This window comes from Rhineura floridana, chromosome 7, assembly GCF_030035675.1.
Source record: "Rhineura floridana isolate rRhiFlo1 chromosome 7, rRhiFlo1.hap2, whole genome shotgun sequence".
NCBI lineage: Eukaryota > Metazoa > Chordata > Lepidosauria > Squamata > Rhineuridae > Rhineura > Rhineura floridana.
The window spans coordinates 121,946,034-121,961,542 of NC_084486.1; the positions used below are offsets into that span (position 1 = coordinate 121,946,034).

The 15,509-nt window shown below is 41.2% G+C and overlaps 1 protein-coding gene across 2 annotated transcripts in view; it reads left to right on the plus strand.

The window, feature by feature from the left end:
* The window catches only part of MME (membrane metalloendopeptidase), a 102,714-nt gene that overhangs the window by 42,367 nt on the left and 44,838 nt on the right, over positions 1–15,509 (plus strand). For both annotated transcript variants that reach the window (XR_009764111.1, XM_061637097.1), the window contains exons 8-12: positions 31–96; positions 2,786–2,920; positions 4,160–4,261; positions 9,085–9,221; positions 9,325–9,418. Coding sequence is in view for 1 of the 2 variants with exons in the window: in XM_061637097.1 (XP_061493081.1) it covers positions 31–96; positions 2,786–2,920; positions 4,160–4,261; positions 9,085–9,221; positions 9,325–9,418 (534 nt within the window). In the remaining variant the exon portion in view is untranslated. The remainder of the gene's footprint in view (positions 1–30; positions 97–2,785; positions 2,921–4,159; positions 4,262–9,084; positions 9,222–9,324; positions 9,419–15,509) is intronic.

Below are 15,509 nucleotides of genomic sequence, written 5' to 3' on the forward strand. Positions count from 1 at the left end.
TCTGAATATCTTTTAAAATTGGTTTTGTAGATTGATCAGCCTGGACTTGGGCTGCCCTCCCGTGATTACTATGAATGCACTGGAGTCTACACAGAGGTATGCTAAGATAAGAATCTTCTACAACTCTCTGTTAAAAGGATAGGCTCACAAAGAGCTTGCTTCCTAACTTATTCAGAAGCCCCACCAAGGAGAAAATGCCTGTAGTGGATATCAGAAAGACTGTGAAGAAGGAATGGTTTTCCCCATCTCGCCTCAAGTTATACATGACTTTAATGTACTTGTTTTAGAGTATTCAGACTTTAATTCCCATGAGCATGAAAGTATTTCTATAGTCTACATGCAATTGTTCATCATATCACAAAATTGTGCAGATGTGTAATCACATAAAGGGCACAATGATGCCGTTTTGGCACCTGACACAGGAAATCCAAATGACACTCACACCAACACTCCTGCCCTGTTAACATGGACTCTATTTTGCAGGATGTTATCATGCACAAGATTCACTGAAATGAACAGGAGGTACACGAGTGCTACCACTGGATCATGTCCTTTGTGTCTCTCCCACTCTGCAACCTTAATCTGCTGCCCAAGGTAGCCACATTACCTTGCCTGGTTGTAGGATGCCTCTCATTCCAAGAGCACAGCTCTCCTTAATTGTGGGAAATCGTGATTGGCTTCAGCTCCTTAAAATGGAAGTCAATATCCATATAGAATATTGCCACATGTGAAAGTGAGTATGCATATGGATGATAAGTTATCAACCACCCGCATACCAAAGGGAGGATAGAATATTTGACAGAAAGCAAAACATCCACCCATCACAAACAGAGCTGCCTCAAGATATTGTGCTGCCTGAGGCTAAGAACAAAATGGCACCATCCAATTTTAGAACATGAGAACATAAGAAGATCTCTACTAGATCAGGCCAATAGCCCATCTAGTCGACCATCCTGTTCTCACAGTGGTGAGCCAGCTGCCTGTGGGAACAGCACTTTCCACTAATACGGTTTCCAACAACTGCTTCTGACAACTGAGATTGAACATATCCATCATGGTTAGTAGAATCCAACAGGACTGGCAGCTGAATCTTAGTTTCACACGGGTGATGGGACAGCACTTTCCATCACACCTGGTATCAGCAGGCTAGCTTAGGGGTCTCAGGGAGAAAGGAGGGGTTACTGCCTACCTGCAAACCTCCAGCATCTGCCACCTGAGATGGCTGCCTCACTATGCCTAATTGTAGGGCTGGGCAAGAACTTTCTACAGACACTCGGAGAATATACTCTGATTATTTGACTACACAGGAAGCATTGTTCCTGTAATGAGTAGATGGTCCCAGCTCATCTGTTTAATGTCACAATTTGGAAACCACATTTTCAGAAACTCTAATTAAGTAAGCTGCTTAGGAAATCTGCAATTCAACTGGCAGGTTCTAAATACACACTGGTAAATATATAATTATGCTCATAATAAAAGCCTGATACAGTATTGTGATTGGTCTTAATTAGAGATATATAACAATTTGCCATCAGAGAATATTTAGAAGTAATTTTGGGCTTGTTATTATTGTTAACATTATTTCAACATGAATTGTTGTGTGTGTGTGTGTGTGTCCCGCCCTGCAGCTAACCATTCATTTTCCTTTTCAATGAGAGTAATTTAACAAAGCTGTGACTATTTAAACAGATAGTGCATAAGGGCCAGAAGAACCTAGTGCCTGTAGAAGCAACTGTTGTTTAGAGGTAGGGTAAAATAAAAACAGAATGACAGGTAACATTAGTGCCAAATTACATATGATGTTAATCTGGCCCATGCAAGATTGAGTGCAAGATTTTTCTTGCAGAAATAGCCAGCGCAGGAAATTCAGACTCAGTCAAGATCCTGAACTGGGAACTTCAGTCCTTTGTCCACCCTCAAGCTGTGGTACAAATCTAGATCAAGGGGTCCATTCCTGGAATTTCGGGGGGGGGTACTTCCATTCACTCTGATGAACAGTTTTATCTCAGGTACATTGAATACATTGGGGACCTGATCAGGATTTCAGCAGGGGGCAGATGCCCACACACATACTTTCACTGGCTATTTCTGCAAGAAAAATCCTGTACTTAATAAATGTCATGGTTAGTATCACTTGTAGTTTGGCCCTCAACGTAAGTCTTGTGCAGAGAGCAGCATCCCTAGATCTTGTTCTCTCCTTCCCATCATATGTAGGTTTACTTACCTACAAATGGAGCAACATCAGGTTGTGCATTTCCCTACCCTGTTTCATTAAATGAATTTAAACTACTGATTGTTAGTTTGGGCTATTTGTGGTCTTGCTCTTTGATGCTGCTTTTAGTTTTACCATTAGCCACCACTGTTGCAGACAAAGAAGAAAAAAACCCATTTGATGGTAAGGGATTATACCCATTCCATAGGGGGGAAGGAGAACCCACACAAGAATGCTGGTTTGAGTGGTAGACCCATGGCAGGTATAATTATATCCTAAGCCAAAAGAAAAATGCAATACCTGGATCGCTCCAGCATCCACTTATCTGTTCTTCATAATGTGCAACATGCAAATGGAATGGAATCAATTATCTAGAGAGGTAGTGGGCTCCCTGACACTGGAGGCATTCAAAAGGCAGCTGAACAACCATATGTTGGGAATGCTTTGATTTGGATTCCTGCATTGTGCAGGGGGTTGGACTTGATGGCCTTATAGGCCCCTTCCAACTCTACTATTCTATGATTCTATGAAATAAATAAATGCAGGTGTTTTCCCTCCCCCCCTGCTTTACAGGCATGTTCAGCCTATGTTGATTTCATGATTTCTGTAGCAAAGCTGATCCGCCAGGAAAGAAACTTTACTATCAATGAGACCCAAATTTCCATAGAAATGATGAGAGTTATGGATCTGGAAAAAGAAATTGCAAATGTAAGTGAACTCTTCTATTTTTATGCATAGCATTTTATGTATGAAACTAAAGTTAAGATTAAAATGTGCAGTACCAGGATCCTAGGCTGTTCTGGAGGGTCCCTCAACCCGGTGGGGGTGCAGGCAGAAAGGGGAGTGGCCAAAATTGCCTCCCTGCCTCTTCCATTAGTGGAGGTGTCAACTGGATCAAAAGCCCTTCCATGAAGGGAAGATCACAATTGGATCCAACCTGATATGACCAGGGGTCTGGATTCTGGGTTGTATTCAGCTAAGGCCACATACACACCACATATTTAAAGCACATTTGAAGCTCATTATTTCCCCCCAATGTATCCTGGAAACTGTAGCTCTCACAATTTCCAGCATCCTTTTTTTAAAAAAACAAACAAACCTACATTTCCCAAGATTCTTTGGGAGGAAAGAATATGCTTTGAATGTGCTTTAAATGTATGGTGCATATCCAACATAAGTGCTACTCAGAGTAAACTCACTGAAATTAATAAACCAAAATTGGTCATGTCCATGAACTTCAATGGGTCTACTCTGAGTAGGTCTAGCATTAAATATCACTCTCTGCATTTAACAATCTTATAGGGGGTCTCCTTCTTTTAGATGGTAATGTATATTGCTTTACTTATTTCAAACTGAGTGGGGGCTTGGACTTCTGCTCCAAAGTCTTCCCCTGATGGTACCACTGAATATGACTGTTTCCAATAAAAAATCTGCTTTAGTAAACTGACAGAATGGGAAGCATGGCCCTGCCCTCTGTAGTGCACCCAGTTGCTGTGAGGTATGTCACAGACAAATCAGGTATGGGCCTAGCCACTCCAATGGGGTGGTGGGACAGAACAGAGGCCCAAGTGGGGCAGAAAATCATTGCCTTGCTTGGATTGTCTCATAGCATTGTTGTCTCTCTAGGCTTCAGGAGACAGCATCTTCTTATGTCCTTGGTTTCGTAATGTAGCTCAGAAGAGCAAGTCTAGGAAAGTAGACCAATGGGAAAACAGGCAGATCATTCTTCAGGATAGCTATTTTCCAGCAACATCATCTGACTGATCCAATTAGCTAATTCCATCATTTCTGCTTTGTGACATATTTTAGCAAGATGGCCATAAACATCTTTATCTGTATGACTTTACAGATCTTTGTGCCTTTTTGATTGAGACTTCTCTGCTTTTCTGTTTTCCTTGCTACTTCCTCAGAGCATCTCCTTTGTGTATTGTAAAATTGTTTTTCCAGGCTACCACCAAAGCAGATGACAGAAATGACCCACTTCTACTATACAATAAAATGACACTCAACAATGTCCAAAAGAACTTTTCTTTGGAAGTCAATCACCAGGTAATATGATCAATAATGTTGTTCCTGCTCCCCAGCCTTTTCTAATGACTGTAAACAATGCAGTAGTGTGATCTGATCTGATCTTTTGAATTGAACATGTTGACCTAAATTTGTCAACCTGCTGCCTACTGCACTGATGGCAAGAAAAAGACAACAAAGGCCCTGATCCAATTGTATGCCTATGGTGTTTTTTTGAGACAATGGGCAATCATGCTAAATAGTGGGCCAGTCAGAAACACCTTCCCCAGTGGGGCATCGCTACAATGCTAGCTTCCCAGCAGCATTGTTGCTACTACATACTGGGAGGGAGAGGGAAGGGGCAAAGCGGTGCTGAGGTCAGGGCTGCATGGGCACACTGGTGGAGCCAGTCCAGTGTTTTCAAAACTGTCCCTGCACAACCCCAACCTTGCCATTACACCTCCACCTCTCCCTCTTGGTAGGCAGCAGCGACATCCCTGCTAGGAAGCTAGCATTGCAGGTCTGCCCCATGGGATGAGCCGCATCTGGATCAGTGGGGAGGAGGCCTTGTTCCCCTTCTCAGACAGCTGATCAGCACTCTTCCTCCTGATTTTCAGAAAGGGAAGGAACCATGCAGTCGGAACACATCTACACACATAGTTCCTCATGCAGCTAGGAATACACATATTGAAGCCTGCTTCTGCGTGCATATCTTGCTTTGCTAGATCAGGGCCCATAGAAAATGAACCACCATTCACAGCTGTAAATCAAACACTGGACAGCTAGACAACGTTTACTAATATAGATTGTTTTTCCATCATAAACAACTGAGATTCTGCATTTTTTTATCATAACGCACTGTTTGCCTGTTGCTTATCTGACATATAGTTAATGTGACATATTAACCAGACATAGGTCCAAAGGCTGCGTTCCTTGGCAGTTGTGATCTATCTATTGGCCTGTCAATTGATTTTTGTTGTTCTTGTAAATCTGCCCCTCAACTTATTCATGATTTTTCTAAAAACAGTTTTATTCGTTTGCAAAGAAAGAAAAAAGTAAACAATACAGAAAAGATAAAACAAAACCAATTCTCGATGGTTCTTGGGTATCCTGCAATGCTACTCAGTGGTGGCTGGTCCATTTGGGTAAATGGAGCACTGCCTCACCAACCGTGATCTCTCTTAGACAGCCCCCAATCTGCCTCCTTTCTTACTCACATCCAGTCCAGGGGCTGGCCCTGGCATCAGCTTCCTCCTCCTTAGTCTCAGTGTTGCCTTTGTCGAACTCAATAGGGAGGAGGATAGGAGCAGAACTAGAATTAGGCCACATCCACACCATACACTTAAAGCAGTATTTAAATAGTCGTTGCTTCCTCCCAAGAATCCTGGGAACTGTAGTTTGCTAACGGTGCTGAGAGTTTTTAGGAGACCCCATTTCCCTCACAGAGCTACAGTTCCCAGAGTTCCCTAGAAAGAGGGATTGGTTGTTAAACCATTCTGGGAATTTGTACCATCTGGGAATTTGACCTTTGTCCTATTCCAGCACACTCTTCTTATGTTTTATTTCTGTCTTTTATCTGCAATTATTGTAGCATACTGGAACCAGAAAAGCCACATAGAAGAGAAACAAGTCATTCTCAAACCTACAGATTCAAATTAGCCCCCACTGATTAATAACTAGCACTTTAGTTGATTCATCTACTGATTTAAAATGATTAATGGTTGCAGATTGTAATACTTCAGTAAAGGATTGCATGAGTTGTGATGCAATGTACTGTTTTTCTTACGGCCATGTCCCATGAACTGCTAAGTGAGCAAAATTACTCATAACCACATACTAGTGGCCTGAGGCAAGTACAAGGCCAGATAAATTGCCCATCCCAGAAACAAACCCAGCCTGGATGCTGACACATCAGTAGCCACCAGCAGTACTGTGAAGATGGTGACCCTTTCCCCTTCACAACCACACACAACAGCACTTTCACAGTTTTGGCCAGGGAAGGACAGGGTCCCTCTACATCTTTTATTCAGCAATCTCTAGACCTTCCAAGGGCCATAAGATGTTGGATAATCGCCCTGTGCACGATTATTTTTTCAACTCCACTTGAACAATTATTTCCCAAATCCAGACTAGGATGCAGCTATAACTTCAACTCCACTGGCAATAGTCACTCTCAGTAGTGGCACAATGTGCTGGGGTGCAGGCAGCTTCCCAACACCCATGTTGCTGCTGCTTACTTGAATGAGAACAGAGCAGGGTGATGGTGAGGTTAAGGTCATATGGGTGCACCAGTGGGAGTGCCAGATTGGCCACAGCAGTCCCACTGGTGCAACTGCGTGACCCCAACCTTGCCACCACCCCATGCCAGCCCCATCCAGGAAAACAGCAGGGATGTTGGTGTTGGAGGGTAGCAAGCTAAGCAGATTCATTGGATCAGGGTTAGAACTAAAATGAATTCCTACCCAGCAAAATATCGTTATGGGTTTTGGGATTGAGATGGATAATTATTATGAGTCCCCTTCCAGCCTCTGATTTGGAGACTTGCGCCTGGGGGTGAGAAACCCACTCTGCTGGTCAGATGAGTTTCTTTTGTTAATCTAAGTGAGTGGCCTGGTGGGTTAATGTATCTATCAGGTGCCCATCAACTGGAGAATGGGCCAGGGAGATCCTACTGTCATTGAAACTCTTCAGGAGAGCCTCCCCCCCCCCTTCCTGGGGCCTAGGAGAGGTTTGTGTTGTGGAAAAGCTGGACGTTCGACTGCTGATGCCTTGAACCCTTCCATCCTAAGCTCAGGTTGGAATGTGTGTAAATTAACAAACCATATTTCATAAAGACACCACAGTCTCCGCTGACCTTCTTCCCAAGGAAACCAAACCCTGGGTGAGTGCAGAGACCCCTGGAAATCTCACTGCTCAGAGATTGGGGTGGCGTGCAACAATATCATCCATGTATTCTCAGGAATTTCAGAACTTATGCACATATTTGATGTTCAACGGCAGCATTTGACATCAGCAACAGCCAACATTTGACAGTATCTGACCACTGGTATGCAACAGCAATCTGTATTTGCCAGTATACCCAGCTAACAACTAGTAGTTGTCAACATTTGACATATAGCTTGCAATAATAGCAGTTAGTAAATATCATCCACTCTTTTAACCAGTCAGGAATCATCCCTTGGGGGAAAATGGTAAACCATTTTGCCAGTCAAATGTCAAATTCTCATGCCATATTCCAGTTCTAAAATTCAAATATCAAATTTTGATATCCAAATTCAAATCCAAAAGGTGAAAGATAAGATTGCATCCAGTATTGATTTTTTTTAAAAAATCAGGATGCCTGATTAAAGTGGTTAGATCATTTTCAACATTTGGAAGTAAGTCCCTGTGATTATAAAGATAATTTAGGATCATAGCCTTTGATTGTTTTACAGCTCACTAACCTTAATTAAAACTAATTCAGGTTAGTTTATTGCCTGTTGAGTAAGAGATTCTGAGACCCATGAGAAATTGCTTGACAGAGATGCATTATCTACCAATTGAGCTTTTTTTTTTCTTTATTACTTATGAGTAATTTGTTTAGAGAAACATTCTGGTTGCAGGAAAGCAGAAGGCAAAATATAATCACACTTTTTATAAATGAACTGAAGAGTTTTTATAAGCCAGTTATTATGTAACTATATGCTAAAACAGAGTATAAATTATTTAGAAATGTAGTGGTGAAAATTTACTGAAGCTGCTTTATACAGAGCCGGGCCATTGATGCATCTACTTCAGTACTGTTTGCACTGACTGGCAGCGGCTCTTCAGAGTTTCCCAGAACTGCCTGGAGATGCCGCGGAGTGAATCTGGGGCTACTGCATGCAAAGCATGCACTCTACCAGTCAGCTACTTGGCTTTCATACTAAAATAAGTCTTATATTCACACCACTCACCCACTGCCTAGACAGCAAGCACTTTGGGTAGGGCTGGTTGAGGAATTGACATGTACATGCACCACCCAGCACATATACAATATAATGTGTGATGTGGAGGATATGCAAATCTGCCATCCAGTAAAGAAGTGCACACTGATGTGCATTCTGCTTATATCACAGATAATACTGTAAATGTCTGTAATATATTAATATTGGAAACCTATTCTCAAACTGCATGTACAGCATCTCCAGACAGTAAGTGATCCCCCTAAGATGCTATTTAATTTTTCGAATGGGAGGTGCTAAGGTTCAAATGTTGGGCTCTCTTGTTGGCAAGCCAAATGCATGAATATTTGCCATCGTTGCTCAGTGGTAAAAGAAAAGTGTGTGACACATTATGGGATGCATTTTCTTCTGCTATGACTTGACATGCTCTAGACCTGAGACTATGTCTTGAAAACAGCTTCTGAAGCTGAGCCCTGGAAAATCCTTGGCACAAATGAAATCCAGTTTTTAATGATGCTTCCTTGTTTCAAATGGTTGCTGTTCAAAAATAATGACAAATTTAAATAATACACTTTTGGCTTTAACTATTTTTTCCAGACATTTTGTTTTATGCTGCTGCTATTGTTGTAGTATGTTATGTTTGCTTGTTTTGTTGTGAACCAATGTGGGTGAGGTTGGCAGGATGCAAATCCAATATATAAATAAGGACCAGAATACTACAGATATATTTACAGTGAAAATCTGTGCATGTCTATTTAGAAGTAAGACCCATTAAGTTCAATGAGACTTACTCCCAAATAAAGTGTATATAGGACTGCTGCCTAAAATCACTCAGCACGATAGATCATAAAAGGGTTAAGGATTGCCAATAACATTTTCCAACATATTTGGTCACTAAATATAAGTTGAACATACCTTAAGTACTTATTTTTTTTCTTCCAGCAATTCAACTGGTCAACATTCATAAATGACATAATGGCAACTGTGCAAATTCCTATTCAAGGAACTGAAGATGTGATTGTTTATGCTCCAGAATATCTCATCAAGCTAAAATCTATCCTCAATAAATACACTTCCAGGTATGTATGCCAGATACATTTAGACGTTTTCTTTTTTTAATGACCAATATGTTTCATCGTTCTAAAAACATCACCAGATTCTCTTTCTTGTTTTATTATGCAGAGAAATTCATAACTACCTGAGCTGGAGATTCATAATGGATATGGTAAACGTTCTAAGTCGTAACTACAGGGACACAAGGAATGATTTCCGTAAGGTGCAGAAATTCATATTTTGTTTCATATTTAACATTTAAGATTTGCAATGTCAAAATAATGATTATTAATTTTTGTATTTATTAAATTTATATCCCACCCTTCCTCACAGAAGGAGCCCAGGGCGGCAAACAAAAACCCTAAAAGCACTTTAAAACATCTTAAAAACAAAAGGCTTTAAAAATATTAAAGCAAAACATCTTCAAAAACATATTAAAACAAAACATCTTTAAAAACATATTAAAACAAAACATCTTTAAAAACACAACTTTAAAAACATCTTAAAAAGCAATTCCAGCATAGATGCAGACTGGGATGAGGTTGCTTTGGAAAATTAGCTCTGTCAAATATAAGCATTTTAATTTTATTTAGAACTTAGCCACACAAAAAGCAGTAGAAGCTCCTGATGGCATGTGATACTGCAATTCCAGTGTGCAGAAGAGAATACTATACAGGATCTTTGGATACAGATAGTGGTGGCAGGTGGCTCCATGTCAGTGGGGCAGTGGAATCTGCTCCAGGTTTTGTCTGAACTTTCAAGAAGCTCTCCAAGGTCACCTCTCCCTGACATCCTGGAGGGCCAATGCCAGTGAAGACAACACCAAGCTAGATGGACTAATTGTCTGATTCAGTATGAAACAGATGCAGATGTTCATAACGAGAATCACTGGCTTCTGTGTTCATTCCACTTGCTGATCATGAAGTACAGGTGTAAGAGTTGAATCCTGACAAAATGGAGACACTGTGGATAGATGGTTTCCAGGTCTGAGGAACTTATGCTCAACTGGTCCCAGATGGGACTGCACGCATAGATGCCTTTTCTGAGTGCAACAAGAGCTGCATTAGGACAAGTGTGTAGAATTAGTATGGGTATTCTCGACACTTAGAAAATAGTTTCAAAAATATTGGCTGGGATCCCAAGCTGCACACATTCCTTAAAGAAGCAGGTAATTGTTATCCTTCCTGTAAGAAGCTCAAGAGGCAAAAGGTTTATAAGTATTTTTCTCTCCTTGAATTAGATAAACAGATTTCAGAATCTATAAGGGCTGAAAGTACATGTGTCTGTTGGGGTGCCCAAACATTGGTTAGACGGAGACTAGAGATGAGGGAGAAATTTAATTCAGTTCAAATTTAAAGCCAAATTGCTCTTTCTGAAACAATATGAAAACCAAAATACAGCCATCCTTCAAAGTTTACACTTATCCAAATTTTGCAATGCAGTTCTCCAACCAACGTGTTTACAAAAATGCACAAATTAGAGGAAAATGTACATAAAAGTGAATATATTTGTGAAAATAACTTACAAAAATGCATTATATTAGGAGAAATTGTTTGCAAAAATGTATATATTAGTCAAAGCTACATACCCCCAAAATGTGTTTATTAGGAGAAATTTGCACTAAAATGATTAATACCTTTTGTGAGGATTTTTTTTAAAAAAATCAAAAACTGCTGCAGAAATGTGGAGAACTGAATTTAAGATTTGAAAAATGAGAAACTGTGTGAAATGAAATTGAGAGATCCATCCCTTATGGAGACTGGCAAAAACCAGATCCTGGAAAGGTCCTACCAGGTCAAAGTGTTTGGGGCTCATGTAACTGGGCCAGTTCATCTGTAGCAGGAAAGAAAGGGCCACATTGCTGGCTAAAAAGAGGTAGAGTTAGTGCATTCATACGCACTTTGTCTTCTGAAATGCTCTGCCATTTGATTGGTATTGTGTTTCTTTAGATGTTGAACACAGCATGATAAATATTCCCTCTATCACAGCCTTACTTAATGCCTTCCCGATGTTTTGGACTTCAGCTCCCATCATCCCTGACCAGCTGGCAGTGGTTGATGGGAGTTGTATTTATTTATTTATTTATTAGATTTATATCTTGCCCTTCCTTCCAGTAGGAGCCCGAGGAGCCCAGCATTGTAGTCCAAATCATCTGGAGGGTACCAGGTTGGGAGAGTCTGCTCTATTACTTCTCTGTCCCAGCAAACTGGAGTTTTAATACTTATTTTTAGTAGGAGTTTGCATTCATAGAGAAGATGTGTGTGTCCGTACACACACACACACACACACACACACACACACACACTGTAGTCTGTGGTCAATCGTATATTTATACTATATATATGATTTAGATCTTGCCATTCCACTTTTTTAAAAAAAAGTACCCAAGGCAGGTAACAAAACTTCAAAATACTAAATTCATCATCGTTACATGCTGCATTATGTTACAAATATAGGATGCAATCCAACCAAAGTGAAGTCCCAGTAGAAAAATGTGGCGCATGAGCTTCTTTGTCCTACCAAAATAAGTAGAACAAAAAAGAACTTGACTGGATTGGAGCCCATGTTGCCTTTGATTCCGGATATGTGATGCCTGTATATATGTTTGTAGAGGGAGGGAGGAAACCAATTAACAGTCAACAGATGGCCCCACTCCATCCAGATATTCCTTTGCAACACTAAGGGCAGAGATACACTTTACTGTTCTGCCAGTTCAGGTGCATCTCCATCTGTTTTCTGAAAACGGGGGCATATAATGCTTGTCAAACCCTGCCCCTTTTTACTCTAAAACCTAATGGGATCAGCTCGAGTGCATAGTTGTTGTTTTTAAATCAGCCTCAAACAGATTTTGCAACTGATCAGCAGATCAACCCTTTGACACCCCCCCACGGTGTGCCCAATGGAAACACTTTGCTGTAGATGACTGGCATGCTCACAGCCTAACTCGCAGGAATGTAGGGAGTGGATGGGGAGCTGAAATAATGTTGTCTTCAAAAGAGTTAGACTAGCAGGAGCCTATACTTTCCTTCCAGTCTTGCTGATAACACCTCCTCTCTGTCACTGTTCTTTATGTGCTTATTAGATCAAGAACAACCTCTTCCTTTTTAGTGCCTGCAAAGGGCAGAATTCATAAATGATTGCTTAGAACATTAGGCACAAGTTTAAGTGACTTGGCAACTGTAAAAAAAAAGATAAAACTATTTCAGTAGCAAAGAAGAGGTTTTATGGAGGGGGGAGAGAACTACATCATTTTTGCATCCTTGCCAGCTAAAATCAGTGTCTACTCTCTATGCTGTAGGCCAGCGATGGGGAGCCTCTGGCCCTCTAAATGCTGTTGGAGTACAGCTCCCATCATCCCTCATTATTGACCATGCTGGGTGGGGCTGAAGGGCATTGGAGTCCAGCAACATCTGGCTTGCAAGAGTTTCCCACCCCTGCTGTAAGCAGAAGGCATGAAGGCATGGATGCACAGAATATACTGTGCCCCTACTAGCTGAGATATGACTGCAAGAGAAAGGGCCTTCTTAGCAGTAGCCTGCCCCCCCTTTCCAAATAGTTGAGACTTGTGGTGCTGCTTTAAGGGCTTTTGACCAGTAGGTAAAACCTTTTTTTTTCCCAGGCTTTTTGAAATCTTCTTTTAATTCCAATTTCTGCAGTTTTGACATGCTTGTTTTACTCCCTGGAATTTATAAGGTTGTATTTTTGCTGCCTATGATTGGTTTGCATATTTTTAAAGCTCTCTTTTAAAATAATTGTTATAATTGCTTTTGTATTGCATTTGATTTTGTGACTTGATCATATTTTAATTTTCCTTTGTACGTCATACAAAGAATGACAGTTAGTGAACATCTAATGCAGGAGTGGGCAGATGGTAGATTTGGATCATCTGGTAGATCTCAGGACAATCTACAATAAATCAGCAAGGATTTCTGACTCCCAATTGTTTTACAATAGCAGCAACAAAATGACCACTTCTGCCATTTTAAATTGTATTGCTGACATGAAGAAAGTTTGGGGGAATTAGGAGTGGGTTCTCGTGTGGAAGGACTCTGTTTAGTTCTGATATTCAAAACTCTTTATTTCTAAATGTATGGCTTTTGCACTGGGCTCAAGTGTTGTATCTTGGAGGTCTAGCAAAAAAACAAAGTAGATCATACAAGGTGGAAGTCTGCCTACCCCTGATCTAATAAATACAGTATTTATTTTTATTTAACAGGATTTATATGCTGCTTAATCATCAAAACCTCTAAGTGGTTTACATAAAATATACATCAGATGTTAATATCATTAAAAATTAAGGTTGCTTAAAAAAATTCCAGATGAAATCAGGAGTTTTAAAAATACATGGCTTTACATGGCTGAGTAGGCTTGCTCAAACAAAAAGGTTTTTAGCCAGCACTAAAAACAGCACAACAAAGGCAGCTGCCTAATATCAATGGGCAAGGAGTTCCAAAGTATAAGTTCTGCCACACTGTTGGATCAGTTCCTTGCAAGTACAGAATGACTATTATGTGACATTTCTAAAGTAAATATGTGCATAACTGAAGAATCTTGATGAAAACATGGCATCATATATTAACTCGATTATAAGAGCCAATGTACACATTGAGACAGTAATTCTCAGTGCACTGGTATGCTATGAGAGAACTGCAAGAAAGAAAGAACACATAATGAATTAAAGACTATTACAAGTCTAAACCCCTATCTGTAGAAGAAGTTATCCATTGTGTCTGGGCATGATTTGATCTGCTTTGAAATCAGCGGTATTATATGCATTATGCAACATGAAAGTAGACTGAGGTGGGGAACTCTGGACTGGACCACCAAGATTGCAGTGGATTTTCATATTTTTGGAAGTTTTCTTGTTTGTTTTTAAAAAGCAACCCCTGCATGTTCTACAGTACCACATCAAAGAGGAAGGTTAAGCCTGGTCTCCTGACATACTAATTTACTACATCAAGGGAGTTTTTAGATGAAGAAGCATTCAGAAATATCATCCCCACTCATAGTCTGAAGTGATGCAGTCCAGAATTCTACCACCTCATTCTGCGTAGTCACAGGAAGCTGCCTTACACTGACCATTGGTCTATCTAGCTCAGTATTGTCCACACTGACTGGCAGCAGCTCTCCATGGTTTTTGCCAGCCCTCCCTGGAGTTGCTAGAAATTGATCCTGGGACCTTCTGTATGCAAAGCTGGTGCTCTACCACTGAGCTACAGACCTCTGTCATGTTGGTCCTATTTCCCCCCCTAGAAAATCAGCTGAAGTGGCTGGATCAGCAGCATACACTTTTGAGAGAAGTGGTGTGCGCATTGCTTTGAGTTCCATACCTGCCCCATTGTCAGGAACAAAACAACAGAACCACACAATCGACAACATCACACGACATATCTGTTGCAGAATTGCATGACTTCAGGCTGCAGGTGGGGGACTGAACTTGTCTGAACACACCTTCATTTAAAATCAAAGACACTTCCCCTGTACATCAGGGGTGGGGAACTTTGACCTTCCTGATGTTATTGGACTACAACGCCCATCAGCTTTGACTAATGGTCATCCTGGCTGGGGCTGATGGGAGTTAGGGAAGAACCATATCTCAGTGGTAGAGCATCTGCCTTGCCTGCAGAAGGTCCTAAATTCAATCCCCAGCACTGGCCTGAGAGAGACTCTCCACCTGAAACCCTGAAGAGTTGCTGGCAATCACTGTAGACAATACTGAGCTAGGTGAACCAATGGTGTATGGCAGATTCCTATGTTCTTATGCTCCTATGAGATGTTGTTCAGCAACATCTGGAGGGCCAAAAGATCCCCCCTCCGCTGTGCATTCAAAGCTGTACAGAGAGATTAGGTTTTGTAGATGAGAGAACCTTCTACCATTCAACCCTCACCCCCACAAGTGCAGGCTAGTAAAATGGTAAATTGTTCCACCTGGCCCAGGCTGTGATGCTTCTGACTGTGTGTTTTAACTCTCTGGTATTTCTGACTGATGTGAATGGAAAGAGAGAGTTCAAGGCAGCAGAGGACAGCATGGTGGGGCAGAGTTGCTTACTGTGACCTCCTGGCAGGTGAGTTGCTTCTGCTTACTAAGAGCGGGAAAGGCAGGGCGGCAGTGAGGGTGGCATGATGCAAATGCCTTGGCTGAGCCAATATGGTGTTCCTGCCAGTGCATTTGCACTGTGCTACCCTCTCCACTGCCTGGCCACCCCACTCCTCCTGGTAAACAGCAGTGACGCACCTGCTGGGAGGTCAGGTAAGCACTTCTCCCTCACCATGCCCTCCACCTACTGGTTAAAGAAAATGTGTGTAAATAGTTT